At 40.4% G+C, this 27,159-nt stretch overlaps 1 protein-coding gene across 1 annotated transcript; it reads right to left on the bottom strand.

The window, feature by feature from the left end:
- Positions 1-227: 227 nt before the first annotated feature.
- Positions 228-26,553, bottom strand: HAPSTR1 (HUWE1 associated protein modifying stress responses). Its single transcript, XM_080680967.1, has 4 exons — positions 25,909-26,553; positions 25,265-25,345; positions 15,777-16,052; positions 228-2,638 (listed from the first exon to the last, which is right to left on the bottom strand). The coding sequence occupies exons 1-4, from the start codon at positions 26,132-26,134 to the stop codon at positions 2,394-2,396; spliced, it is 828 nt and encodes a 275-aa protein (XP_080537093.1). The 5' UTR covers positions 26,135-26,553; the 3' UTR covers positions 228-2,393.
- Between the last annotated feature and the right edge of the window lie 606 nt (positions 26,554-27,159).

Raw genomic sequence — 27,159 nt, 5'->3', positions numbered from 1 at the left:
GTACCACATATATATGAATCTTCCATGATTCACTTTATATCTAAAATGGTACAAAGAAAGGCTTTAAAAATCTAGCAGTCAGAACTAACTTTTCCTAAGAGAAATAATTTCCTTTCTAATCTAAGTCTCGGGGTTAGTCTGTGCTCAGGTGGCACAGGAGAAAGCAAGGAAATAGAAACGGAGGGAGTTACAGGTAATTAAATACAATGGAAAAAAGTAACGAATGCTAAAGTTTTCAAAAAGTTTAATGGAGCCAATAAGGCATATAAATTGTGTTCTGGCAGACAAGACCTGCTTTCTCTTACCAAAGAAAATGGCACATATTTTATCAAAATTTGACAATCAAGAGTAAAGGGTACTGAGATTAAGCGTCAGAGCACCAACTAAAACAAACCCCCCGCCCCCCCGAAATTGTCACTCAACTTGGAAAGAGGAACTAGAACCAAGGCATAAAGGGGAGATTAAATATGCGTTCCTCAATCTCAGAAAAATCCTTTAGGAGTAGGAGTTCTGGCCACATGTGAGCAACTTAACACACCACCAAACCCCAACTCCAGAATCTAAATTTACAACGACAGAAAAACACAGATATCTCCAACTGCATTTCTTTGTATAGTCCCAAGGGCAGCTTGAAAGTATTGGTAATACAGAGGTTTGTCCATTTCAGGTAAAATGAGAGATTACTATAATTCTTCCTGCTATAATATTAAAACAAAAATAATCCACTTTTGCCAAAATTTAGAAATGCTTCTTTCATTCCTAGTTTTAGCATGGAATTGACTTTTTTAAATAAAAGGTTTTATATATAATGATTACAGAACTCCAGTTCACACATTTCTAACATTCCGTTCACATCCCACCCAGTCGATGAATATTATGGATGACTTAGCAAAGTTTCTTCACATAAAGATATTAAATGGCTGAAGAAATTGCAAACTTTAACAAAGTGCTGTGAGTAAATTACTGGAAAAACCCTTACATTGGATTTGCAATGGTCTTTTAAGGATAAAAAGAAGTAACTGATACTGGACTACAAATTTGCAAGGAAACACTTTTTCACTGTCCTACTTGATATATATTATATAATAATATGGTAGAATAAATTACAGTACCTGGCAGGCTGACATCAGTTCTTCATCTAAAAAAAGACTATCATTCAGTTTGAGATATTAAAAATGAATATGAAACATGCTCTAAAACATTGTAGCTACAAGAGGTCTTATATTTTACTCAAAAGAGGAATCCAGTGAGTACTTTTATTTAGGTCTACCTAACATCTAGAGAACCTCCATGCGATTCCATCTTTTCCAGAATGAGATTCCAAACTGCCCTTTTTAGGAGGGATTAGAGTTGGGTTTTGCTATTTAAGTTGTAATCACATTGTAAGCAGATCACGACCTATTTTAACCTGCCACCCATTCCAATGGAAACTGCACAATGTAGGGCACTCATAATAAATGTGAAACAGGACAGAAAGGCTGGAATACCTACACTCCCACCATCCATCTCCCTTCTCATGAATACTATACCAAAAAGGAAGCCCACTCTCAAAGTTCATGACCTCTCTACTTTAGGTCACCTTGAGTGCAGTCTACATGTTTCCATTTACCATTAAGAATAAATACCCTGCATGGGAAGCAGTACTTGTCTTAAAACTGGAGTTTAAGCCTAAAGGGTTCATTCATCTGGGGGCGATTAAAATATTGCTACTTTTAGAGCACTAACACACACAAAGTGAATCCAATAAAGTTCTGTGTATTGATTCAATATTAAGTATTAACTGCATGACCATCATAGCACCTCTTTACATCACAATCACCAGAATTAGCAACTGCTTAAAAAACTGAAACAGGGCACAGTCCAAGAATTAGAAGTTGCACACTGTTACTATATAGAAATCAGGTGCATGGTACAGTGCTGCTGTGCAAAAATGGAAGCCTGCAGATCTGACGAGGAAGCCAAATCGTGTTTTAGATCATTTTAGGAACCTGGCAATACTGTTGAAGCAAAATACTCAACACAGCAGGAAATGGAGAAAAAAAAAAAGCATCCTCTAACCAAATAAACATCTGATATTTCCTTTCCCTTTGAGAATAAATACAGTTAAGGTCACTTTTAGCCTTGGAACGGATATATGTTTGCCTATGATGATCTTGCTAACTACACAATATCTGATGTCCTCTGCTAGGATTATAGTTTTAAGAAAGCCATGGTTACAAGAGGCATCTACTGTAAATACCTAGAACTTCCTTTTATGGCAACCACTATAGAATTCACTTGTCTTAGAAACAGTGAACAAGGGAAGATGGCCTCATGTTTCCTTTGCAATAATAGTATATGTTGAGGATCAAGTGGCTTTCAAGCAGCATGGTGGGTGTGAAAATGTTTTCAGTTTAGATCATTCTGTTACGTTTATGGGTTGGTGAGTCTGTAATGACATCGCCACACTGGGCTGAGGTACGCTTTCTAGTTCCACCATTGTCCAAGTGGAGTGCCATTTCTTCTGATATGAAAGTGTTCAAATCGACATCATGGAGTCCATTTCTCCTTCGACTAGCATTCGATCCACTGCTTACATGTGTAGGAGAGCCTGGGGTACTCGAACGCACGCTTATACTAGCCATTGCACCACTAAGACCTAGGAAGAAGAAAAAAGGTTTTAGAGTTGCTCAATTATTCAACCCTCTTGAAAGCAACCCACTTTACTTTCAATGTTGTCATAGTGTCAAAGAATGTCTGCCTATTTTCTTTGTAAGGGGTCCCCAGAGAGCAAAGCTTTCTTCTGGAAAGAGGAATTGTCTGGCTTTCACATGAAATGTTTTATTGGTAATACTACCAATATTTACAATATTGGTAGGTACCAACTATTGGAAGCTTATGTAGCAAGCACCATGCTAGGTGTACAAACAGATCATGAAATCCTCCCTATCTCTTAGCTAGGTACTGTATATGCAATTTATAGCTGAAGACAGAAGGTGCTTGTTTTAAACAATTTCAGTTATTGAAAGTCACCATTCCAACAGATCCCTCTCTCTGGTGTGTCTGTGTATAGAAGGGTGAGGGTGTGTGTGTACATGCACAAAGGGGAACAAGCAATCATTCCAGGCCTGAGTGGGCTTTCAACATCCCCTTCTAGATAAGGTGACTTTATAATTTGTCATCCAAAACAGTACACGATCAAACCCAAAAAACGCATCACTGCTATAAATTTTGCTGGGACATAAAGTACTAAATGAGTCTTCCGTGGCCCGCCAGCATGGCTTAGTGGTTGAGCATCAACATATGAACCAGGTCACGGTTCGATTCCCCGTCAGGGCACATGCCCCGGTTTTGAGCTTGATCCCCAGTAAGGGGTGTGCAGGAGGCAGCGATGGATGATTCTACCTCATCGTTTCTATCTCTCTCTCCCTCTCCCTTCCTCTCTGAAATCAATAAAAACGTATTTTAAAAAACGAGTCTGCCCTGGACAACTTGGCCTGCCTGATTACTCAAGTTCTGGACTCTATTTGTTAGATACCCCCTTAGGACAACCTAACTCATTATCATCTATAATCCTTTAGGGAGTGGGGAAGGGCAAGAGAACCATAAAAAATCCTGCTGCTTTGCTTGCACAGTAAGTTACTAAATCTAGAATAGACTCAACACTCATTGCTGAACACTCAATGCCTTACACTCTTGAACAGTTGAAGCAAACATGTTCCACTCCTAAATGTTCAGGATAAACCTGTAAAAGGCATGAGTGAGACAAGAAAACATAAACCATAGCACTGAATTTAAAAACCTAACACCATTGACAGTGGGTATTTCTTCTCATGAATTTCCCCTTATGCTATTCTTGTATGACCATGGGATTTTGTTGTTGCTTGATTAAATTTATATAACATGATCTAGTATAATCAATGTTTCCAAAGAGTAAGACTTAAAGTAAGCTTAGAGATTGGCTCATTCTTTCTAATTTTATGCTTTATAAGTATGATTTAAATGTGAACATTAAGTTGAAAAAGAATTCTCTGCTTCTTACCACTTCAAATCTATTAAATTCCCTGACATTGTTCTCACTCTACAAATACTGTGAACACTTTCAAGCCCACAGCCTCAACCACCTCCCATATGCTAAGCATATTTCTGCAGCCCACAACTCTCTTCTAAACTGCTCTAACCAACCTGCCCCTCACTGCTTTCCCTGTAGACAACACATCCAACCCTTCCCACTGATGGCCAGAGGAAATCTGATTGTGTCCCTTTTAAGCTCTAAACACAATTTCAAGGCTAGCACCTATTAAAAAAATAGAGTACAAGCACTAATATTGGAGCACTTACTGTGTCCAGCACTACACTAAGTACTTTTCAATTTCATCCTCAAAATAACCCTATGATACCTGTATTATCTCCATTTTGTAGATGAAACACCAAGATTAAGTGAGCCACCCAAGGTCACACAGCTAATAAAGAACTGGGACTTAACCTCAAGTATATTCCATATTCCTATTCACTGTTATACTGCCCCCTCTTAAAGTCTAAAATATTTTAGTGTGAAGTGACTTTAGGGTCTAGGGCCTAGCCTGCATTAGGCCCCATCTCTTTGAAGTTACTCTCCTTTCCTGCCTTCCTCTCCCCCATAAAACTGAATCGTGACTGCCCGTACCTAAGAATTTGCAGTTCCTACAATGGCTGGGCCTGCGCCTACCTTCCAACATCTGCTTCCCACTGGTTCACTAGTTAGTTATAATTGAAAAGGAGCAAAGGGAAGCCAGACATTACAGGCATGTCATTTGGACCGTGGGAGCCGAGCCGAGCCCCTCTCCTATCTGGTCTCAAACCTCCCTTCTGAGGGCTTTTTCCCTGGTTTTCCTACCTCTCCTATTTATAGTCTCTTGTAGGGCTCCTCTTCCCTCCTGCCTCAAACTCTCTGCTCCTTTCTCAGTGGCCTGTGTGGGCCTCTTCTGCCCAAGAGGTTGTTATGGCCTTGACCCATTCGCTTACCCAGTTTCCAAATCAGTGCGCCACAGGAGCAGACATTTCTCTTGAGCTCAAGGACCTATCCATTTTTCTAACTGCCTGTTGGACATCTCAAACTTCACATTTTCAAAAAGAACTGGGCTCCTTCACTAGCCCACATGGATTTACTAAAAATAAATTTTAAAAAGGAAAGCCACTTCTCCTGTTAAGTTGCATCTCAAACTTAACATTTGCAGAAGGAACTGTACTCCTCCTTTCCCCGCCCACAGGCTAATTAAAAAAATTAAAGGAGGGAAAGCAGCATCTCAGGCTCATTTTCTAGAATAGCACAGTACCATCATACCATCATTCAACTCTTCCTAAACTGTCTTTTTCAACTCTAGCTAATAAATTTAATACGGTGCCTGGCACATAACATTAACTGAATTCTGAAAAATAATGATGCTTCAGAGTCCTATCCAATATTCTGAAATCCAAAGCTGTTAATGTTTATTCACTTCTCCAACACCAGAAAGTAAACTCAAGTAGCCCTCTTCACTTAAAACTTTGCCATCAAGTTAAAAATTCAATTATTCCCAAATTATTGGCATTTTTTAAAGTTCCTCACCAATTCTGTAAACTCCTTGAGAGCTGGGTCTGTAACCTCAATCCTCACAACATACTACTAAAAGATGTCCAAATACTCTAAACAATAACCATCATATTTGTTTCATAATGCAGAAAGTTCTACTGCAAAATTTGGACCTTCAGCAATAAACTACTTCAGTAATTCAACTCAGGATATCATTTGAAACCACACACACATAAGAAATCCACCCCACCCCAATGCTCCTCTTAAGGTAGCAGTTCCATGGCAGTATGATTTAACACCTAAGGACGAACACCTAAGGCTCATAAGTCACTCCATCAGAAGTGAACAGGCACATTCTCCATGAAAAAGATGAGCGTAAATATCAATTTGAAAATTCCCCAGTAACTTCCACAAAATCCATCTTTTTCTGTTGGGTGTTTGACTTGGGTTTAGTTTAACAGCTAAAGTAAAATCACAATGTGCAACATTACCTACTCTCAGCAGTGAGATTTCTTTTCAAAGTTTAATCTTCCCCAAAAAGACTTTTCAAGTGTCAAAAAAAAAAAAATTAAGATTAACAACAAAAAAAATATGTGTATTTTAAACAGCCCAAATTTTATTTAATAAACCAATGACAGCTACTAGAAGATGCTTTAGAAAACCTTAGCTAAGCCACATGAACAATCAGGCCTATACAAGTAGAGAATCTAGACATGCTTCAGAACTAAAAATGAAGTTGCATAGCCCAAGGGCATACAACCAACAAAAACACACTTTTTCAAACGGGCTATGGGAATATCAGTTGACAAAAAGCAATAGAACAAGTAGTATGATTAGACAGAAAAGTCTAAATTGCTTAATACAAGATAAACTATCAGTTTTAAAGTTTCTGCATCCATTTTAAATGATTAGTGAAGGAATGAGGGGAAAAAATTAGAATTTAATCATACTTTGAAAAGAAAGCTCCCACTGGAGCTAAAACAAAGTTACAAGTCCAGGTTATAGGAATTTAGGTTACATGGTAAATTGTTAAAAGCAGCACATAACTATTATTTTCATATCAAGTTCATGCTTAGCATAAGAAAATCCTGTTTTGAGAATTACATGTGATTCCAGCTTACCAACACATAGTTAGGTCACACATAGGCAGTGAAAGAGCAAATGCAGAATCAATCCACTTCCTTTCTCCACCAGCAGCCTCTGGCCTGGAAGCCAGGTCTACACACACTATTTGGTTACCACCACCCCACCCCACCCCACCCCCAACCCTGTGAGGGCTAGCCCTGAAAGAGAAGGCAGAATGGTATTACTATTGATCCACTCAGCAAGACAGGTTCAGGACCCTCTGCAGATCTGCTCCACCAGTTTTCTCGCCTCCAGCAGAAAGGGGGGAATTTGAAATCCCCACAACTAGAACAAAGTGGTTAACATCCTAACTGAACCCTAAGAAACTGGTACTCTTGCATTTGAAATGAATTGCACTATTCAAATGGATAGCCCTCCCTTTTCACAAAGTTGTGTTCAGAGGCTTTAAGCAAAAAGCACTTGTGTGTAAGTGTGGTGTTTTAAATGCACCAGGGGGAGTTCAATCATTGAAAAAGAAATTCTACTAGGAAGATTTTGGTAATTTGAAGTAGACCACTCCCCACCCCAATCTGGAAATTGTAATACTGAACTTTTATTGAAGCAAAGCACACTAAATCAAATGAATTACAAAGATACATGTGTCACACCAAGAAAACATTTCCAGTTATGCTGACAGCCCAAAATGCTTTCAATTTTTCAAAGACAATTTTAATGCCATGGGAAAATGCTCACGTTAAAATGAAAAAAGCAAGATACAGTACCACATATGCAGTATGATCTCAACTATGAAATAATTTTAATATTTATACATTGAAAAAAAAACTGGAAGAAAATGCACCAAACATTTAACTGCTGTTATCTTTATATAGTTGGATAACAAGATACTGAATATTTACTTTTCGGAAATTTTCCAATTTTCCAAGAAATCAGTATTAATAAATCAGAAAACTAGCAAAAAAAAATGCAAATGTTAAGTCCCTTCATTAACTACCAATGAATTTTTTAAAAAGTACTAGGTGAGTAAACTGGCTTTGAGGCATGGCTACATGAATTCCTTTATCTATATGGACTCCTTTTTCACCTTGATGGGGGAAAAAAGGCCATCAAAATTTTATTGCAAGTTCAAACAATTTTGTACCGTTGATGTTGGAAGCTTTAGTTAAGTCCTATACCCCCAGAAAGTTCAGCAGCTTATATCTAACATTAACATCAGAAAATGCCAACTTTTCATCAAAAATTTTAATGCTATCTTGCCTTAACTGTTCTTATTCTCAGAGGCTGGTCTGAACAAAGGGCATTCGTTTAGAAATTCCAGCCTTAAGAGGAATTTTAAAGAATATTCTTTGAAATAATCGATCTTAAGCAATTAAGAAATGATACGGCTTTGGTGCATTAATCTCTTATATCTTAATTTCCAAGTAAGTCCTTAAAACATTTTACTGTTAAGTAAGGCTTGACAGCTCTGTTATTCAAGAAGATACAGATTACAACATTCAAGCATTTATTAAGAATCTACAGCTCCACACACTGTGCTAGAAGTGTGGGCAAGAGGAGAAAAGGGGACTTTGAAAGATGGATGTACAGAAATCCCCCACAGGTCAGTTCCAAATAGTCCTCTGCAGTTTCAAGGACAGTTTCAAGGAGTTTCTTTTATAACATACCATCAGTTTAAGAATAGTTAATCTAAATTTTTGTGCTCAATTGTCAAAGTTTGTGTCTAAATATTTAGCTTTAGAAATGGAAGGGATGAAGAGTGATAGGGAAGGGGGAGAGACAGAGAACCAAGCACAATTACTTAAATTTCTTCTGAAATGTACCAGACAGACCTCAACTGTCTAAGAAATTTTAAGAGGAAGATTTAGTAACTTCTATTATCACTCTAGTGCACACAGGCCAAACAGTGAAACAATAACAAAAGCTGCAAAACCTGTGCTCAAGGAGAAAGACAATCCTGTATGTGGTTCAGGCTGCCCAGAATCAGTTTTCCATAAACTCTAGGGGAAGAAGAGTTTTACTCAGTTTTACGTAAGTGTAACAAATTAAGAATTTACCTTACATTTTTTTCTAGGTACAAATTCCTAGCTGACCTTATATTCCTGAAAACAATTTCAAACAATTACATTTTTCTTATAGGCCCTATACCCAGTTTTCTCCAGATACAGGGATTTGTCAAATAATTTAATGATTTTGATTTATGAGAATAAGGATCTCCACAACCCCCAGAGACTTTGCTAGGCCAAAAGGGAGAAAACAGAATTGGAGCCTATTAACTCCTAAGGCGTTGGCACTGTCCCTCTATCTGATTGCCTGGGTTTATAAACTTCAAACTGTCTAATGTAATTCTATTAGGCTAGAAATTCCTTGAGATTATTTGATTCTCCTTTGTATCACCCTGCTCCTACCACTAGCCTCTCTAATACAGTGCTTGCTCTTTACTGTGTTTAGTAAGTGTTGGGCAACAGGAAAGGCTACAGAATAATATAGACAGAAGGACTTTAACTGCAAGTCAGAATTTTATAACACTGCATCCACACACAAAACCCAAAACATAAAAACTTTCAACTTCAATACTCACTAAATAGGTACTGTTATTTCTTAAAAAAAAAAAAAAAGAAAGAAAAGAAAAAGAACAGAAAACTTTACTTTTGTTTTCCTTTTTCAAATTCTCTAGTGTTGTATTAAAAGCTAGACTACCTATGTTTGCCTAAGCCCCTTCCAGCACTTACATTGTATTTTTAAAACTTGTTTTAAACAAAATAAACTTGAAATTGGACAAGGTGACATTTTAAAGCCAAATGCCACTTAATAGCAATGGTTCCCACCAGACACAAAACCCTCTGTGCTAGAGGCCTCTGAGTTTGAATTGATGAATTTTACAAAGGGTTAACCCAGGCCAAGTAGGGTTAGTTCCTAGTACAGCAGTAGAGATTATCAAAATGACTTTTGGAACTAAAACAAAATGTCTCTGATTTTTCTGGAACAGTCTGAACCAGGACCAGAAATCTACAAAGACGACCTATGAGATGATTTAAATGACAGCAAGGCTTTGAATAAAGTTTGAGTGAAGTCTGACTTGGCATCCTGCTTCCTCTTCCATCTAGGTCTCCATCTTCTCCCTATATGAACACATGTCCCATTCTTACTCTGGACCCTTACAACACCTAAATCCCATGATGACAAAGAGAACTCAGAATAAAGACACTAGATTTCAATTTAAGGCTTTTCCAGACACACCACTAGCTTGGGCAAGACAACTCAGAATCTCTCTCTCCATAGAGTAGAAAGAGAACATCACCAACCTCACTGGTTTATATCAACATGAAACAAGCTCAAGGTTTTAGCAAGTAATGTAATTAATTAACAGTAAGTTGTAAGTTATCCCTGTCCCTCTGGAGTGATTTCTAAAAATTTAAAAAGCCACCCTTACTAAAAAGGGAGGGAAAAAAGTATCCTCGAAGGCCACTGGAACTCTAATTTTGCATTCAGGGGCAGAGAGAGCACTCATAGGACTTAGAACTAACCAGAGGTCCTGCTCCTCTTAAGTCAAAGAACACTTACACAGTGTTGTGGAAGGGTAGGTACTTTGCATAGTTTCTCATTTATTACATCACCTTATTAACGAAGTATTACACCTTTTACAACAAAGGAGGAGACTGCCTTGGAGAGGTTAACCATCTTGCCCAAGGTCATATTGGGAACGTAGCCTGTATATAAAGTTTAAATGGTCACAGCCACTGATCTTCAAGCCTACTTGTCCACCTTTCCTTATGGGGCAAACACCAAAAGATACAAAATTCATGTATTTTCTGATGTCTTTAGAAAAGTAAGCCTGGAGACCTATCCCATCCCATCTCCTAGCCCTACCAAGGGGAGGGAGTAGAGAAACCCCAAATGTACAAACATAGAGGCACAGTGTTTAGGAGCATTCATTTAGATATTCAGACAGATCTAGAATATCTATTTTACTACTTACTGATCGCTCCCATTTTATCCAAATAAACCTTTCTTCACTGATAAAATGGCAATGACTCAAGGTAAGAGTGAGGATTAAAGGAGACCCTCTTTATTAGCAGGGTGCTAACACCAAGTAAACACTAAAAGTATAGTTATTATGAGTCATCCTCAGGCTCCACTACAAGTCTTGGTTGTTCTAATTTAGGTTTACTTTGTAGCACTCCTAAGGTACACCTAAAGTTAGTGTACCCTTACTGAAGTCATCTAGGGAATTGTATCCTTAACTCTTTCTAAAGCAGTGGTTCTCAACCTTTCTAATGCCGCGACCCTTTAATACAGTTCCTCATGTTGTGGTGACCCCCAACCATAAAATTATTTTCGTTGCTACTTTGTAACTGTAATTTTGCTACTGTTATGAATCGTAATGTAAATATGTTTTCTGATGGTCTTAGGCGACCCTAAGGTTGAGAACCGCTGCTGTAGGGCCTAAGACCATCGGAAAACACAGATACTTACATTACGATTCATTAACAGTAGCAAAATTACAGTTACGAAGTAGCAACGAAAATAATTTTATGGTTGGGGGTCACCACAACATGAGGAACTGTATTAAAGGGTCATGGCATTATAAAGATTGAGAACCACTGTCAAGGTTCTCTGCCCACACTGTGTTGCACCCACTTACCTAACAGACCTCTGAACCGCATTAAGCCCAGAACACATCTACACACCAGGTTCTGTTAAAGGCAGAAGCTATGAGACAAGGCCCCTTCCCTAAGGTAGCTCTGTCTACTGGAAGGAAGAGCCATGGAAACAATTAACTGATGAACAGAGATACTGTTCAGGGAAAGATTGAGAAAATGAGAACTGAAGGAAAGCTGTCATAAAAGAGACTTTTAATCAATCTGAAAGGATAAACAAGCATAGGGAAAATTTCGAAAAAAAGAATGAAGACAAAAAAAAAAAATGAAGGTATTTAATAGATCAAACAGTGTGACTAAGGTACCTGACCCAAGGTTAAGACTAAGTCATAAGGCCTTTGCAATGCCATGCTGAGTTCTGACTTCACCCTATAGGCCATAGGAAAAAGAAGGTTATTTTTTCAGTAAAGTGAAGTGATCCAAAAGATAGACTCCCAATGTCCCCAGGAAAGATGGACCGGCAAATGGGTCAATTCAGGACTGGGAAATAAGAGCAGGAAGATTATTCCTAGAGCCCAGGTCTCACCTCCTCCAGAGAGCCTTTTCTGAACCCATAGCTAGGCTGCCCCAGAGTATCTTACACATAACGGGGTTCAAGACATTAAATTGTTATCCAATACAACTGTGTTGGCCTCAACAGAAAAGCACTCCATTCATTTATACATGCCCAGAGACTTCATAAAATCTGCATGTACACATCTGCTCTATGGTTAAATGAGGAAAAGACATGTATTTGCTGTGGCTGGGGTAGAAAGGATGAGTCCAATTTGAAATCTGTGAGATAAATGCTTGTGGGACACCTGTGGAAATGTCCGCCAGAAGACAATGGGGCACATTATATTTGGCAGTAAGGAGGATCTAAACTGGAAGTATAAATCTTGAAAATTAAGATTGAGAGAGCATGAGGAAAAGTCTGAGAGCCTAAGAAGAGAAGAAAAGAAAAATTTCTAGAAGAGAAAGTATGACTAAAAGAGGGACAATGAGAAAGGTAGAGAATCACAAAGGTCCAGATAATTTTGGTCTATTGCAAATATGTTTAAATAAAAACAAGGTGGCAGGAATTAACTCAGGGCTCAGTACATTTGCTCAATATATTTTTGATAATGTTAAGACAAGAACTAAAGGACTAATCAGTTTAGCGTGTGCTTGTGTTTCTTTGACTTCTCTGAGTTTAATATCAGATGACTAGATCCCATAGTACATAGAAAATAAATTGCAAAACAATGCACTAGATTGTATTTTTTAAGGCTCAATACCCCTTGGCTGACATTTTTTATTGAAACTGTTTGATAGCCATTAACTGATGCACTTGATTGAAATTGTATGAAGTCTAAAGCTGATGAGGGTATTGATCAGAGGGATCTCATCCTGTCTACATGAAGTACTCTACAAATATCTTACATCTTTGTCATTTTCTTCGAATAAAAAGCATACTTTAGGTATATTTGGGTGCATTTGGTACAGGTGAGAATTTAGAAGCTGATAAAGAAAAAACTAGCCCTGACCGGTTTGGCTCAGAGGATAGAGCGTCGGCCTGCGGACTGAAGGGTCCCAGATTAATTCCAGTCAAGGGCATGTACCTTGGTTATGGACAAAGCCCCAGTAGGTGGTGTGCAGGAGGCAGCTGATCCATGTCCCTCTCTCATTGAGTTTCTAACTCTCTATCCCTCTCCTCCCTCTCTGTAAAAAAAAAAAAAAAATCAATAAAATGTTTGTTTGTTTTTTTAAAAAAAAGATTATCCTTAAAAAAAAAATAAAGAAAAAACTAGAAAGGTAATTGTCCTCTGGTAAAAATGGATAGGACATGAAATGTGAATCAATATGACCTACACTCATGTTTGCTTTGATTATAAACTCAAGAAGTCCGCCTCAATATACCAATTTTTTTTTTTTTTTACCTATGCCCCCTCTTGCATTCCAAACTTCATGAATTTAAATTCTTCCTTCAATTGTATAACTCCAAGAACTTCAATGTGACCTCACAATTCATGTATTTGGCTAAGCAAATTATATGCAAAACTGAATTCTGACAAGCATGTGCCCTAATTAAGATATTTCAAATACATTTTAAAAGACCATTTGAACAATTTTCTCTTCAATTTACAGACTATTCAATAAAACACATCACGAGTCGTTACAAAGTTAGTCATTAAGCTGTATATACAATTTAGTTAACAATACCCTACACCATTAAAAATAATTCAAATTACTTTAAACACTCAAATCAGACTAGTATTCCCAATATGCTGACATTCTCTAAAACCACTAGAGCACAAAACTCAGTATAAATTATGTTTCTGTATACTCTTGCAAGGGGCCCTATTAATTCACCACAACACATATAATTTTAACTACATTAATTTGGTGTAAGAACCCTAGTAATAAGAGCGCACTGAGTCTCCAATATATTGTGGATTGGCACTACTTGTTACATTTACTGGTAAATTTATTGAAGGAAAAGATTATTTTTCTACACAGCTTTATAAGTAAACTTTTTTAAATCCTCACAATTTAAACTAAGTTAAAACTATAAAGAATTCCTTCTTAAAACTTGATCATCATTAAAATTCCCGAAGTTTAGTAAAATATTGAATCACAAATTGAACAGATTCAATTTTAAAAAAATGTAAAGGAAGTTGGAGAATATAGTAGTTGTTTGGGAGGGAGGCTGGCTTGCCCTTTGTACAATGTGGGCAAAAAGTAGGTTTACAGTTTTGAGTACGCCAAACAGAGTTTATTCTTCTATTATTATTTATTAATTATTGTATTATTTTCCAAATGAACTGTAAACCTATTTTTGTCCACCCCTGTATATAACTGCATTAGAACTGAAAACAAGAGTGGCACTTACGTTTCTCAAAACTATCTTCTAAAGTATAATATTGCGTAACACAGAAAGACACTTTAACAGGAGAAATATCGAATGAGTCATAAATTCGCTTGATAAAAAAAGAAGCAAAACACTTAAGGAAAGACAACTACATCAAACATTACCATGCATTAAAATTAATCTGACAGCCCTGGATGGGTAGCTCAGTTGGTTAGAGCGTCATTCCCATATGCCAAGGTTGCAGGTTCAATCCCCAGTCAGGCACGTACAAGGACCAACCTATCAATGCATAGATGAGTGGAACAACAAATTGATGTTCCTCATTTGCTCTCCTTTTCACTCTCTAAAAATCAATTTCAAAAAATTTTTAAATAAAATTAATTTGACAAACTATGTATACTTTTAGTAAATTTTCCAAATTAATGGTAAAAGATGTGAAACTCTATAATTCAATAGGAACAGATAAATTTGTATTTTGCCTGAGTTTTCAAAAGTTCTGATGGCATAACTATTCCACTCTATTAGAAAGAGCAAGCAGTAAATATCACATCCATACATCATAGAGTTTCCTGCAATAAATGTTTTTGTATTTTTAATTTATCCTAAACAAACTCACAATGAGGAGGGGGGAAAACAAACACTTTTTCAAATCCCATGTTCTAGTTTTAAGATAAAGAATCAAAGTTTGCCGAACAAGAATCCCTATAAGCATTAAAGTTTCAAGGATATAGAAGCCCTTTGTGTATATCCCACTATTTTTATTACCAGCTTACTTTGTTTTAAATGACCTACACTATATGGCCCAAATGTTAACTTTTAACAGGACTCACTAATCACTTCTATATGCTTAGTCACTGGCACAATCCATGTTTCACCTTGGCTTCAACCAAGTCTTTTATTTTGTTTTTTATTTTTATAGCAGTATTAAATGTTGTCCTATAGAAGTATTTCTCCTAGTTCTATTTGAAAGTCTGTATTAGAGAACAAGCAACAACAGACTCATTGACTACATACATACCCAGGCTTCTCCAGTAATACTTAAACCCCTCGGCCAAGAATGCCTTTTTTATGGCAGGTCTGGCCTGGGGAGATGGTAGCAATAATTAATGAAGTGGACCTGTCCTCTGACAGTCTGCCTAACAAAGCCAAGGACCTAAGGGACAATAGACATAAGGGAAGTCGATTATTCTTCCATTTATTCACTCCCACTTGGGTCATCAACTCTCACCTTCTACAGGCACATGAACTTAGGATGTCAAAAGTAGTTCCCATGAGAGCTATACCAGCCTATCATTGACTAGGCTCCTCCAGGAAATTATTACTCTGGTAGAATTCTTAAAACACAAGAACTTCCTCTTTGCCTCAGAGATTAAGAAAACATGTACAATATAAGTGTAAAGCAATAAATCCTCATCAATGCTGCAAAAGACTGTGTTATTGTAAACTCAGTAAGCTCAAACTAACTTTCTGAAAATATTTTTTAGAATGGGCTAGCTAACATTAAAAAATTTGCCCATGTGTTCTTAGCTTCCATTCTATTTAAATATTTCTAGAGCAAGTAGTTACTATAATGGAAAAAAAAGATCATATATCTGGACCTAAACCTAAATATGAAAATGGATCCACAGGCACACTCTTAACCATGTTCCAAAGAAATATGTTTAAACGGCTTTACCATGCAGAGCTATGGCTTCCCGGAAGGGTTGCAAATCAGTCTCTACAGATGAGCTAGTTTCCGTTGAAGTAGCTCGGTTAGGGGACACTACAGTCAGTCTTGGGGGAGCTCTAGAGTTTCGTGGTGGAGGAACTTTCCCACACAGGAAGCTGATCAAATCTTCTCTACGAATAGTTCTTCTGCGCTTTTTAACCCAAGCCAACACATCCTTATTGCGTCGCTGATAGCCAATCTGAATTCCAATATCAAAACTTCGCTGATGGGTATCCACGCTTTCTGTTAGAAAAAAAGAAAATAATACATGATGATCAGTAGAGCCATGCTGCATTTTCTTTAAAAAAAAAAAAAAAAAAATTTTTTTTTACAAGTTAACCAAAATGAGTATCATGAAGTATGGAGCTCTCTAAATCTATCAGTAATCTACTAAAGTGAATTATATTTGTTTGTTATACCTGACATTTAATCATAATGTTCTAAATTCAGTTAACATATCACATAGTCCTGGAGCTTCTGCCATGTTCTTTACAAAATTTAAATAAAAAAAAGGGGGCTACTTATTAGCCAAATTTCCATCTTTAAAATGCTATTCCCTTAAAAAGCTTGCTATGCTAACAATGGGTAAATTATTAAATGTTTATTAAGTACTATCTATACTCAGTTTCACCTGAGAAAAGGTAATACAAATACGTATCTTGAGAGTGGTACCGCTGTCCCCTTATTGCAAGAGAAAACAGTAACTGAGCGCTGAGAAACTTCACGAAGGTCACAGAACAATATATACAAGAGCTAGAACTTTTTGCTCAAGTGTCTGTGGTTCTTATCCATTAATCTATACTGCTCACCTTCAGAAAAAAATAGTGAATTCTCATGAATTCTAAATAAAATCATTATATCATTCAATGGATGACTAAATATTACATATCACTTAGGCCTCGCTCACCCCAGCAGCATTCACCATGTTATTTTGGAGATGCACTCCTACTGACTGGTTCAGCACTGACTGGGGGAACACACTGAAAACAGCAACGAACATTTTAGAAACAGGGGGAAATTAATTCTGATTGACTACTCAACAAAACTGAACAGTACGGTGGAAACAAAAAGGTTTCACTCATTCCCCTAGGTATAATTTCATTCTACTCCAATACCAACAGTTTTCCATAAACTCATAACCATTCCAATTCCAAAAGACCTTGCCTTAAAATTTCTGGCCTCCCAGTCTCCCTGCAGATATTTCCCCCTTATATAAAGAACCAGAATCTATCTTCTATCTATACTAATAAAAGGGTAATATCAAATTGGTCACGACACCCTCACAGTAACAACCAAACAGCAGGCTGCGTGGGCCGACCAGGCCAGCAGGGAGGACGACCAAACGACTGACCAGCAGGCTGCGTGGGGCAACCAGGCTGGCAAGGGGGAGTAGTTAGGGGCAACCAGGCCAGCAGAGGGGGGCAGTGAGGGGCGACTAGTCTGGCGGGGGGCAGTTTGGGGTGACCAGGCCAGCAGGGGGGAGGAGGGCAGTTGTGGGTGACCAGGCTGGCAGGGAGGGGAGGGGGCACTAAGGGACGACCAAGCTGACAGGAGGGGCAGTTAAGGGCGATCAGGCAGGCAGGCGAGCAGTTAGAAGCCAGCAGTCCCAGATTGTGAGAGGGATGTCCGACTGCCTGAGATCAGGCCAAAACCAGCAGTCGGACATCCCCTGAGTGGTCCCGGATTGGAGAGGGTCCAGGCTGGGCTGAGGGGACACCCCCCCCCATGCACGGATTTCGTGCACTGGACCTCTAGTTTTCAAACGATCCCTGAAATTTATTTTTAGTTGTGCTACTCAAGCAGCAGAAAACCACCAGTATATCTTCAACAGCCTGGCCGGTGTGACTCAGTGGTTGAGCATCAACCTATGAACCAGGAGGTCACAGTTCAATTCCTGGTCAGGGCACATGCCTGTTTGGGGCGTGAAAGAGGCAGCCAATCAATGATTCTCTCTCATCACTGATGTTTCTATCTCTTTCTCCCTTCCTCTCTGAAATCAATAAAAGGCCAAGAAATGTAGATGATTCTTTGTGTTAAGCAAGAATTTGCTTTTACAAAAGATCCAGAGATAAAGAACTACTTGTAATTTTTTTTAAATTGGAAAACTCAATATTCACTGGTTTAGATGAGTTTTATAACTAGTTGTGAACTTCTTTTATAGTGTATGCAACTGACAAATCATTTCATCTCAAAAATTCTGCACAAGTCTCAATATCCAAACCAACCAAGAGCACACTAAAAATTAAGCATTTTGTGAACACTGACTTTTCCCTTCTAGAAGACAGAGTACGAGAAAAGCAGATATAACATTCAAGGTCTTCAGGTACAGGCTTTTGCATTGCCTGGACATAAGCTTAGTTTTATACCATTAACAACATCTCCTGAAAACAAATCCAATTACTTTACCACCCAGATTAATCCAATCTGTTATTTTCCCTAAACAGGGAATCTCATTTTGACACTAAAGCATTTAAAAAATAGAGTCCTATGTTTAGAACTTTAGTTACTTGGTTGAAAATAAAAACCCTCCTGCAATACCTTGAATTAAGTAGGAAAAACCTAAACCCTTATTGGAGAATCTTAGGCATGACTAGAGTAGCTTTTAACTTAAATTGCAGGTTAATTTAATATTCAGCTAAACATAAACACACAGGATGGCCTCCTGAAAACTCTCAGCTAGAATGCTTTGAATACATCTGAACCCTGACAATATCACCCAAATTCTCGAGGTACAACTCAAAGAAACAGTGTGGGACAGTCTTGGGTCCAACACCATCTTACTGACACCAATGTCATCATGGAAAGGGGCTATAAGCTTGAAGGTTAGGCAAACCCCAAGGGCATCACAAAATGTCAATCTAACCTTTAATCACAAGACATTCATTTCCTCATTCAAGAAATACTGATTCATGGTAGTCACAGTAGATGTCGCACGTTTCATATTTAAAAAAAAATGTATATAAGCAGCTGAAATTTGAGAGATTTTTAGAAGTCTAATCCTCCCACCACTGGCATGGGGCAATTGGCAAATGATGATTTCTGAGGTCAAGACCAAATGCAACACTTCCTTACATGACACACTTGACAAAATTAATCAGATTTCACTATTCACTGTTTTTCTGATACTCAAAAACCTTATGTGAGTCCACCAGAGCAAATATTCCAATTTCATTAACAAGGAACTGAAACTGAGGTTCAAAGGGTCTTACCCAAAGTTAGGTAGCACAGTTACTTCTATAAGATATTTCTTCCTCAACAATAGAGAAGCCATTTCCCATTCTTCTTACAGCAGGGGTGGGGAACGTAAGGCCCGATAAATCATTTGATCTGGCCTTGCCAAGGCACTAGGGGGGAGTTAATTAAATATTTGATCAAATATAGCAGGCTAATTTTTTAAGTTAATTGTATATGGCCCTCGAATGTTATAAATATCCAAATGGCCCTTGGCACAAAAAAAGGGTTCCCCACCCCTGCCTTAGAGGATCTACAAACCAGGAGAGCACACCACTACATCAAAGCAACTCTTCTAAGGAATACTTAAGAATTAAATCTGTACTAACCAAAAAGTCTGCCACAGGGAGAAAAAAACAAACAAACAAACAAAAACCCAGAAACAAATATCTGGCCCTGCCAGTGTGCCTCAGCTCAGTGGTTGAATGTCGACCCACACACCAAGAGGTCACTGGTTCGATTCCTGGTCAGGGCACATGCCTGGGTTTCAGGCTCATTCCCCAGTGTGGACATGTATTATCGATGTTTTGAGCTCTCTCTCTACCTTTCCCTCCTTCAATAAAATGAATAAAAAAGGGTTTTAAAAAAAGAAACAAAGATCTGAGTCATAGACAAAATAAAATTGTTTTAAAAAAATAACTATGTATCCCCCAAAGAGGTAGTATCCAAAAATAAGCACTAACTTCTAGCTAATTACATGTTTACTTAATCTTCACCTACCACACAAAACAAAGAGCAGGAACCAAGGAAGAATCATTGCAGCCACAGTTGCCTGGCATCCAATCCTCCTTCCTTTCCTAAAGGCCCTCCAAGTTTTTGTTTGAATAGCTCTTGGGAAAGCTTCTGCAACAAATTTGCTCAAGGGGTGGAACATGTGGTTTAGTCCTTAATTAATCTGCACAATCCCAAACTGTGGCTATGATGCTGGCTCTGAGTAAGCATGTGACCCAATTTTGGCCAAGAAACTGTAGAAGTCATTTGCTAGTAGCTCCTGGGGAAAAAGTTTTCCCGGCTCTTCTAAGCTTTGCTGAGTGGCTCTAAGATGTGAGTTGCCAACTTATTGACATTAGCCTGAAGACAAAGCTCATACATACACAAGAGTGCAGAGTTGCAGAGCCAGGGAGACTGAGCCACTGAATTCAATCAACCTCACCCTCCAAGTGAGAGGAGCCAATCCATGTTTATACCATTGAAGCCAGCCTAACTTGTATTTTTCTGGTTATCTACAGACAAAACATCATTTTACACATTAAGTAAAATTATTGTCTTCTATAAAAGCTTACAAACAGCCCTAGCCGGTTTGGCTCAGTGGATAGAGCGTCAGCCTGCAGACTGGGTTGTGGGCGCAATCCCCAGTAGGAGGTGCGAAGGAGGCAGCTGATCAATTATTCTCTCTCATCATTAATGTTTCTCTCTCCCTCTCCTTTTTTCTCTCTGAAATCAATAAAAATATATTTTTTAAAAATTACAGACAGAATCTAATAACAACATTAGGAATAACTGAGGCTACTACTACTGCTCCTTATAAATTTAATACAATTTAAGACAGAGTTTCTAATTGTGATCCATACTAAGGCATTTTGTACAAAGTCTTAAAGTTCAATAGCTTTTGCAGCAAGGGTAGTCACAAACAAGCTCCAAAAATTGTAAAGAGCTGAAATCCCAGTACCTGTCTTCAGGTAGCATATGCTCTTGTCTGCCGTTTGCTTATACATCAATTCACAAATTTTTCAGTATGTTCAGTTCATTTTCACTTTATATGTGTGTGTATATATATATATATACACACACATATATATATACACACACACATATATATGTCCAAAATGGCCCACTAAAGTGAGACAGCATATTATGAACAGAATTTAGCACCAAAATGTCACAAAAATAAAGCTTTAAAAGCATCATACTATTTTTCACCTGAAAATTTTATTATACTTAGCCATTTTAGGGGAAAATGAAGTAAAGTACACACCATGAAGTTTATTCCAACACAAGAAAAAAAAGTATAAACAAAAAATAAACTAGAATATCTTCCCTTCCTCTTCAGTACTGCCCACAGCCAGAAACATCTGAAAAATAAAACCTGATCACCAACAGTCAACCCTAACACTTGAATACTCAGTATATGCTAGCACTAAACTAAGAGCTTTGTACTAAGCTGTGAATACTAATCCCCACCACTTAACAGTTAAGAAAATGAAGGAGCACAATGGGGAAATATCTTGTTCCACTGTCTGTCTCCAGGAGTTTACAGCTATGTTATAGTAAGTCTAAATTCTGAACTCAGATAATCCAGCAGTAGACTCCATAAGATTGCTGGCCTGGGGCAAATGCTATTAACAAGGAGACCAGAAACATCTTTAATATAAACAATACCAAGAGAAAGCTCTCAATATGTGGTAGGACTCAGCATGCAACTGAAGTTTCAGAAGCAGTTTTAAAATGTGAAGAGGCAAAGAAACAAGGCCTAGCATAAAAAAAGAAAAACATTCACAAGCTGAGAGAAATAAAGAAGTGGCTCTACAGGTTAAGATCAAGCACTGGCTTATAGGGGCTACTTCCGAGCTGAGCACCAGCTGACACCTCAGTCTGACCTTTTGAGGCTCCTAGGATGGCCTTGTCCTAGAAGACAACCAGTCCAACCTCTCACCTGAACAAGTAGCCCCTTGCAGGAGGAATTTGGAATTAGATTAGGAGAATATGTACTTTCCTAATGAAGAGTCAAAAGACAGAGACTGGAAATCAATCACCCAAGAAAATGTGGTAGGTGGGTGGTGGATTTAAGAAGCAAACACACAGGCTTGGCCAATTATTTTCCAGTAAGCATCAACCTGGATTATATTAAAATGTCCTCATTAACTTTTCACTCTTTTTAGTTGCAGACATCAAAAAATGCACTACACTAGGCAAAGGAGACACAACCTGACTGAATATTGAACAAACATCGCCCTCTTTAGAGTTATCAAATCAACATAAAAACAAGAACCAGCATCAGGATTTTCCTTCCCCTTTCCAAAAAAGGATGGCAAAGTCTGGCCCTACTTTGTGGAGGAGAAGGAACCATGCACTCCATTTTGTTGAGTTCTGTCCACACTGAGGGGGCATCCCAACTCACTCTCCTCCAAATCCTTCCAGCTACATTTTCTGCCCAACCAACATAATGTTCAATTTTCAAAAGACCACAGGGGCCCTCTTCTAGGCTTGTACCTCATTTCTGACCTTCCAATGTACTCATTTTTAGAGGTTATAAAGAGGTTGGTGAATGTACCAAGCTATCCCCAGGCTGCAAAATGAACCATTTTTTAGCTTGCTAGGTTAAGTGCTTAATCATACAAAACACAGGAGCACCACCCAATTAAAGAGATCCCAGCAAATCCCCCCACCTGTAAATTACATTTAAATAATCAGAACTGTGAACATTCTGATTGAAATTTACTACTACTTAATTGCTGCATACACTTGTTGACACTACCTTGGCAATTTTATTATATCTATTTAGGGTATTTAATTATTCCTATAGTTGAATTGTTTTCTCTACACCACATCCTGAAAAGGAGTAACAATGTAACTGCAGAGCACTATCCATTCCAGGCGTCCTCAAACTACCTACGGGGGCCACACGTGGCCCGCCGAGGACATTTATCTGGCCTGCCGGGTGCCCCTGCCTGTCCTGCTTAGCTGCCGACTCGTCCCGGGCCCGCAGTGCCCATAGGAATTTGTTCATAGTTGTTTTTTTTTAACTATAGTCCGGCCCTCCTACGGTCTGAGGGACAGTGAACTGGCCCCCTGTTTAAAAAGTTTGAGGACCCCTGATCCATACTCTCCTTAAATCAGATAAAAAATGTTGCTACACTACCAAATTCCACAAACCACAACTTACCTTTTCTATCAGGTAAAAAGGAATGCATTTAACAAAAATAAAATACAAAATAAGAGTAATTCAGTCTAACAATTCAGCATCTGCAATAATGCAAGAACTTCAGATGTTTATTTTTTAAAATAAATGATTACATAAGTTTCTGAATAAAACTAATAAATTTTTTGCAAATTAAGTAATCAAACTGGATATTTCAAAGTTCAGCTTCTAAGCCCATCTACTTATATGAAGAACTTGCACTAAAGCAAACTGCCAGCTTTAATCGTAAAGAAATAGAATATTGTAGACAACAGCACCAAAAACTAAAAAAAAAAACACAAAACTAGAACACATTCCTATTTTTGTATGATCTAGGCAAACCTGGCACTAAAAATGTGTTGCTTTCCCCTTTAAGTAAAAAGCCAATTGCAACAAGCAAATGGATACCCCATGGTACCATCATACAACAGAAAGCTACTCAACAAAACAAAAAAGAAAAAAAGGCACTGAGCTATATATTAATGCATGCAATGTGAACTCAATCTCAGCGAAAGAAGCCACAAAAGGCTGCATACTGTAAGGTTCTATTTATGAAATTATGGAAACAGGGAAAACCATATATTCAACAATCAGATCAGTGGTTGCTTTTAGGGGCTGGGGTGAAGATAGAATTTAACAGTGTTTGTCAAGCTCAAGCTTACATCTTTAAAGGGTAATTTTACTGCATGTAAGTTATACCCCAAGGAATCTGAGTATTTTAAAAAAATGTGTTTTGTCTTATTTCAAATTTTCCTGTCTGGATGAAACCAAGAGTCATCCCAGAGAATGTTCCAGACCCTCAAGCACTGATGGATGTTAGCAAACTACTCAGGAGTCAAAATTGAAGGAACTCGCCCTGGTTGGTGTAGTTCTGAGCATCAGGCAGGTTCACACCTGGGCTGTAGGTTATGTGCAGAGGAAGCAACCAATTGACGTCTCTCTCGAATATCTGTTTCTCTGTTTCCCTCCCTCTCTCCTTCCCTCCCTTCCACTCTCTCTAGAAAAATCAATGGAAAAATATCCTCACATGAGGATTAACAATAAACTCAAAGTTGATCACTGGGGCACGTTTTAATTGTTTCCCTTTTCTTGATAAGCCTGGACTATCAGTTCCTCATTCCTTAAAATTAACATTTTACTCACCAGTTTCAGTTTACATTATCAAAAAAATGCAAATTCCACCCACAAAATCTCACAATCGGAGTATTTTTCTTATAGAATACTACCATCTTTTGCACATTCTTACACAAAAATAAGAATCTGAGAATCAAGTCACTCCACAGCCTGTTTTGATAATTTTGAAATGCACCGAGTTCCATTACTGTTACCAGCAGCTTCTAGAAGTTTGAAAGCATTTAAGTACATCTTTGTTGAGATTAACAGTCAAATACAAATCTTTTCCATAGAAACCTTGCCCCCCAAAAATTAAACCCAAATTTCCAAATCTTCAAAATCAGTAAGGCACAAAATCTCAACCCAGTGTTACTAAGAGAGCACAATGGGCAAGAATGTTTCCTTTAACATATCTTCATGTCATCACAGAGGAGGAAAATTAACTCCAGAAAGGCACTACCATAAAACACAACTCTTATTAACTCACACTCGGATCACAGATTTCCTGTCAATAATGGACAAGCAGATATAAGGTAGTTTTCAAGATAAATACTTGAAGTTGCTAGGGAAGAGCAGCGTGTTAAGATGGGCACAGGATTTCAATTAACTAGTTTACAACGCACTTATAAACACTACAAACGATCATGCTCTAAGTTGTCCACCACAAGAATCTTTTCCACAAGGTGCTTACAATTCTCCACTCCCACCCCACCCCCACCCCACCCCAGCCCCGCCCCCACCTCGCTCCCACTTCGCTGTGGCGCAAAACTGTAAACTTTCTTCCCATTGGGTGCCTTTTCCAAAGAAAAGCTCCTCTCACCCAGTGTCAGCTCAGGGCTTCTGGACCTCCGCACTATTTGACATTTGGGGCATGGAGATGGGGTGGGGTGAGGGTAACGGGACAGCCTCTAGCGAATAGGATATTCAGCAGCCCCCCTCAGTGATGACATTCAAAAATGCCCCCAGACGTAACCAAATGTACCGGGGGATGGGGGGGAGCGTCAAAATAGCACCCAGCAGAAGATCTTTGATCTAGCTAGAATACCACCATTTCCAAGTTGCAAGATACTCAGGGTTAATCTTTGGATACAGGAGAAAACACTCCGGCAGTCTAGGTCCAGGTGTAGGTGGCCAACACACTTGGAACGCAGGCCTTTCACCCTGACGCAGGGCGCCCTTCCCCTAATCGGCAATGCAGCAAGGTTATCTTTACCTTTGTAGAGGTTGGTGACGGCGGTGGCTGCGTTTTGGAAGGGGACCCAGAGAGAAAGTCCTTGTTGCTGACACACTCGGTCTGAAAAAGTGGGAAAAGGAAGGGGGGGGGGGGACGGAGAAAGAAATGTTATTTGGGCGTCAATCATTCGGGAACGGCCATATTAGGTTTCGCCATTTTGTTCCAGGGTTTCGGGATCCCACAGTGACTGGGAGGAAGGCAGACAAGGGGTCGCGGAGGGGTGGAAGGGGAGCCTCGGGGTTCGGGGCGCAGCCCGAGGCCCAGCCACGGCGCAGGGAGGTGCCCTGTCCCCGCCCCGAGGCCGGCTTCGGGCACAATAGGGCCGGCCCTGTCGCCTCCCTTCGCCATTTTGTGACTGGGGGCTCCTCCCCTGCCCTCCCCGGCCCGGGGCCCCCGACAGCCAGGCCTGAGAAGCGGGCGGGCTCCTCCGGGCCGGCCCCCAAGACAGACCTCCCCCGCGCCGGCCCCGGCCTCCCCCGGGCGCCCCCGCGGCCCGGCCTCCGCGCCGCCATCTTGTGAGGAGGGGGCAGCGGGGCGGCGGCCGGGCCGGGGAGGCCGCCTGGGGCCCTCGGCCGGGGGTCGGGCCGAGGCGGCGACGGCAAGATGGCGGCAGCGGCCCTCACCTTTGTAGAGCTGGGCCACGGCGGTGGCCGAGTTCTGGAAGAGGTGCCACAGCTTCTGTTGCTTGTGCTCGGGCTGCGCCCCGGCCGCCGCCTCCTCCTGCAGCTCCGGGGGTAGCTGCTCATCTTGCTCGGCCTCGGCCAGGCACTGCCGCTCCCACTTGGAGAACCAATGCTCGGGCCCGTGCTCCTGAATCTCTGCCTCGCCCTCTTCCTTCCGTTCCTCCATCCTCCGCGGCCTCCCGCGGCCTCGCCGCCGCCGCCGCCGCGTCCTCCTCAGGCTAGGCTCCCGCGAAAGCGTCGTCGTCAAGCGGCCCGGTGGCGGGGCCCAGCGGCCGGCGGCGGCTCCTCGCGGCGGCCCAGGCCTCCTGCTCCCGGACGACCTGCGAGCCCCGCCCCGCGGCCCCGCGCAGCCCGGGACGACCCCCGCCCCGGGCCTCCCCACCCCTGGGCCCCGCCGAAGGTCGCCGAGGGCCGGAGGACTGCCGCCGCCTCTCGCCTCTAGAGTCGGAGCCCGTCTACCGTCCCCCCATGGCGCCGCGGACCCCCGCCATAGGGCCGCCGCTGCTGACAACCGAGCCCTCCCAGCAGCCGTGCCAACGCCAATGAGCCCACACCAAAAACTAAGGAACGTCGTCGCCACCGCCGTCGACGCCTCTGCGGCTGCTGATCCCCGCCCTCCCCCGCCCACATGCTGACTGAGAAGCACCGCCCACTCGGTCCTCCCCTGCCCAATTGGGGCGCGTCCGCTCCGAGGATTCCCATTGGTCCGATACAACCTGTTCCGCGGGCCGGTGTCTGAACACAGCGCCATGATTGGTTCCTCTACCTGTCGGCCTGACATAACCAATGGGCGGGGGCAAGGGAGAGAACGTCGGGAAGGGTGAAGTCGTAGAAAGAGGGGGGAGAGCTGACAATGGTTGCATCCAAGGGGGAAAAAAAGTGCGCATGCGCACTTGCCCGCTGCCCGAGCCCCTGGGCCTCCAGCGGGCGTCACGTGACCGGCCCTGCGACCGCACCCGGGGCGGGGGTTTTTCCGGCGTTTCCAGGCCCTAGGAGACACAAAATTGGATCCGGCCACTGCGCCGCGGGGCTGGAAGGGTGTGGTGGGTGACAGCCTGGTTAGTCCTCCCTTGGGCTTCCAAAAGGAGGAGGGAAATGAAGGAATTGAATAAAACAGCCAACTTCTGTCCAGGTGTGCAAAGTGCTTCCCATCTGTTTATTTCACTGTCCCATTTCTTAGATGGGCAAGAT

The sequence above is a fragment of the Plecotus auritus genome (genome assembly GCF_963455305.1).
Source record: "Plecotus auritus genome assembly, chromosome: 7".
Classification (NCBI taxonomy): domain Eukaryota; kingdom Metazoa; phylum Chordata; class Mammalia; order Chiroptera; family Vespertilionidae; genus Plecotus; species Plecotus auritus.
This window is presented reverse-complemented; position numbering and strand designations above follow the sequence as displayed.

Bases quoted from the DNA above. Each gene is read 5' to 3' on its own strand.
- HAPSTR1 (XM_080680967.1), bottom strand. From the start codon at position 26,134: ATGGAGGAACGGAAGGAAGAGGGCGAGGCAGAGATTCAGGAGCACGGG. The intron at 16,053-25,264 runs GTAAAGATAACC...TTTTTCTAACAG, and splicing joins CGTCACCAACCTCTACAAAG to AAAGCGTGGATACCCATCAG. The intron at 2,639-15,776 runs GTAAAGCCGTTT...TCTTCTTCCTAG, and splicing joins GGAAGCCATAGCTCTGCATG to GTCTTAGTGGTGCAATGGCT.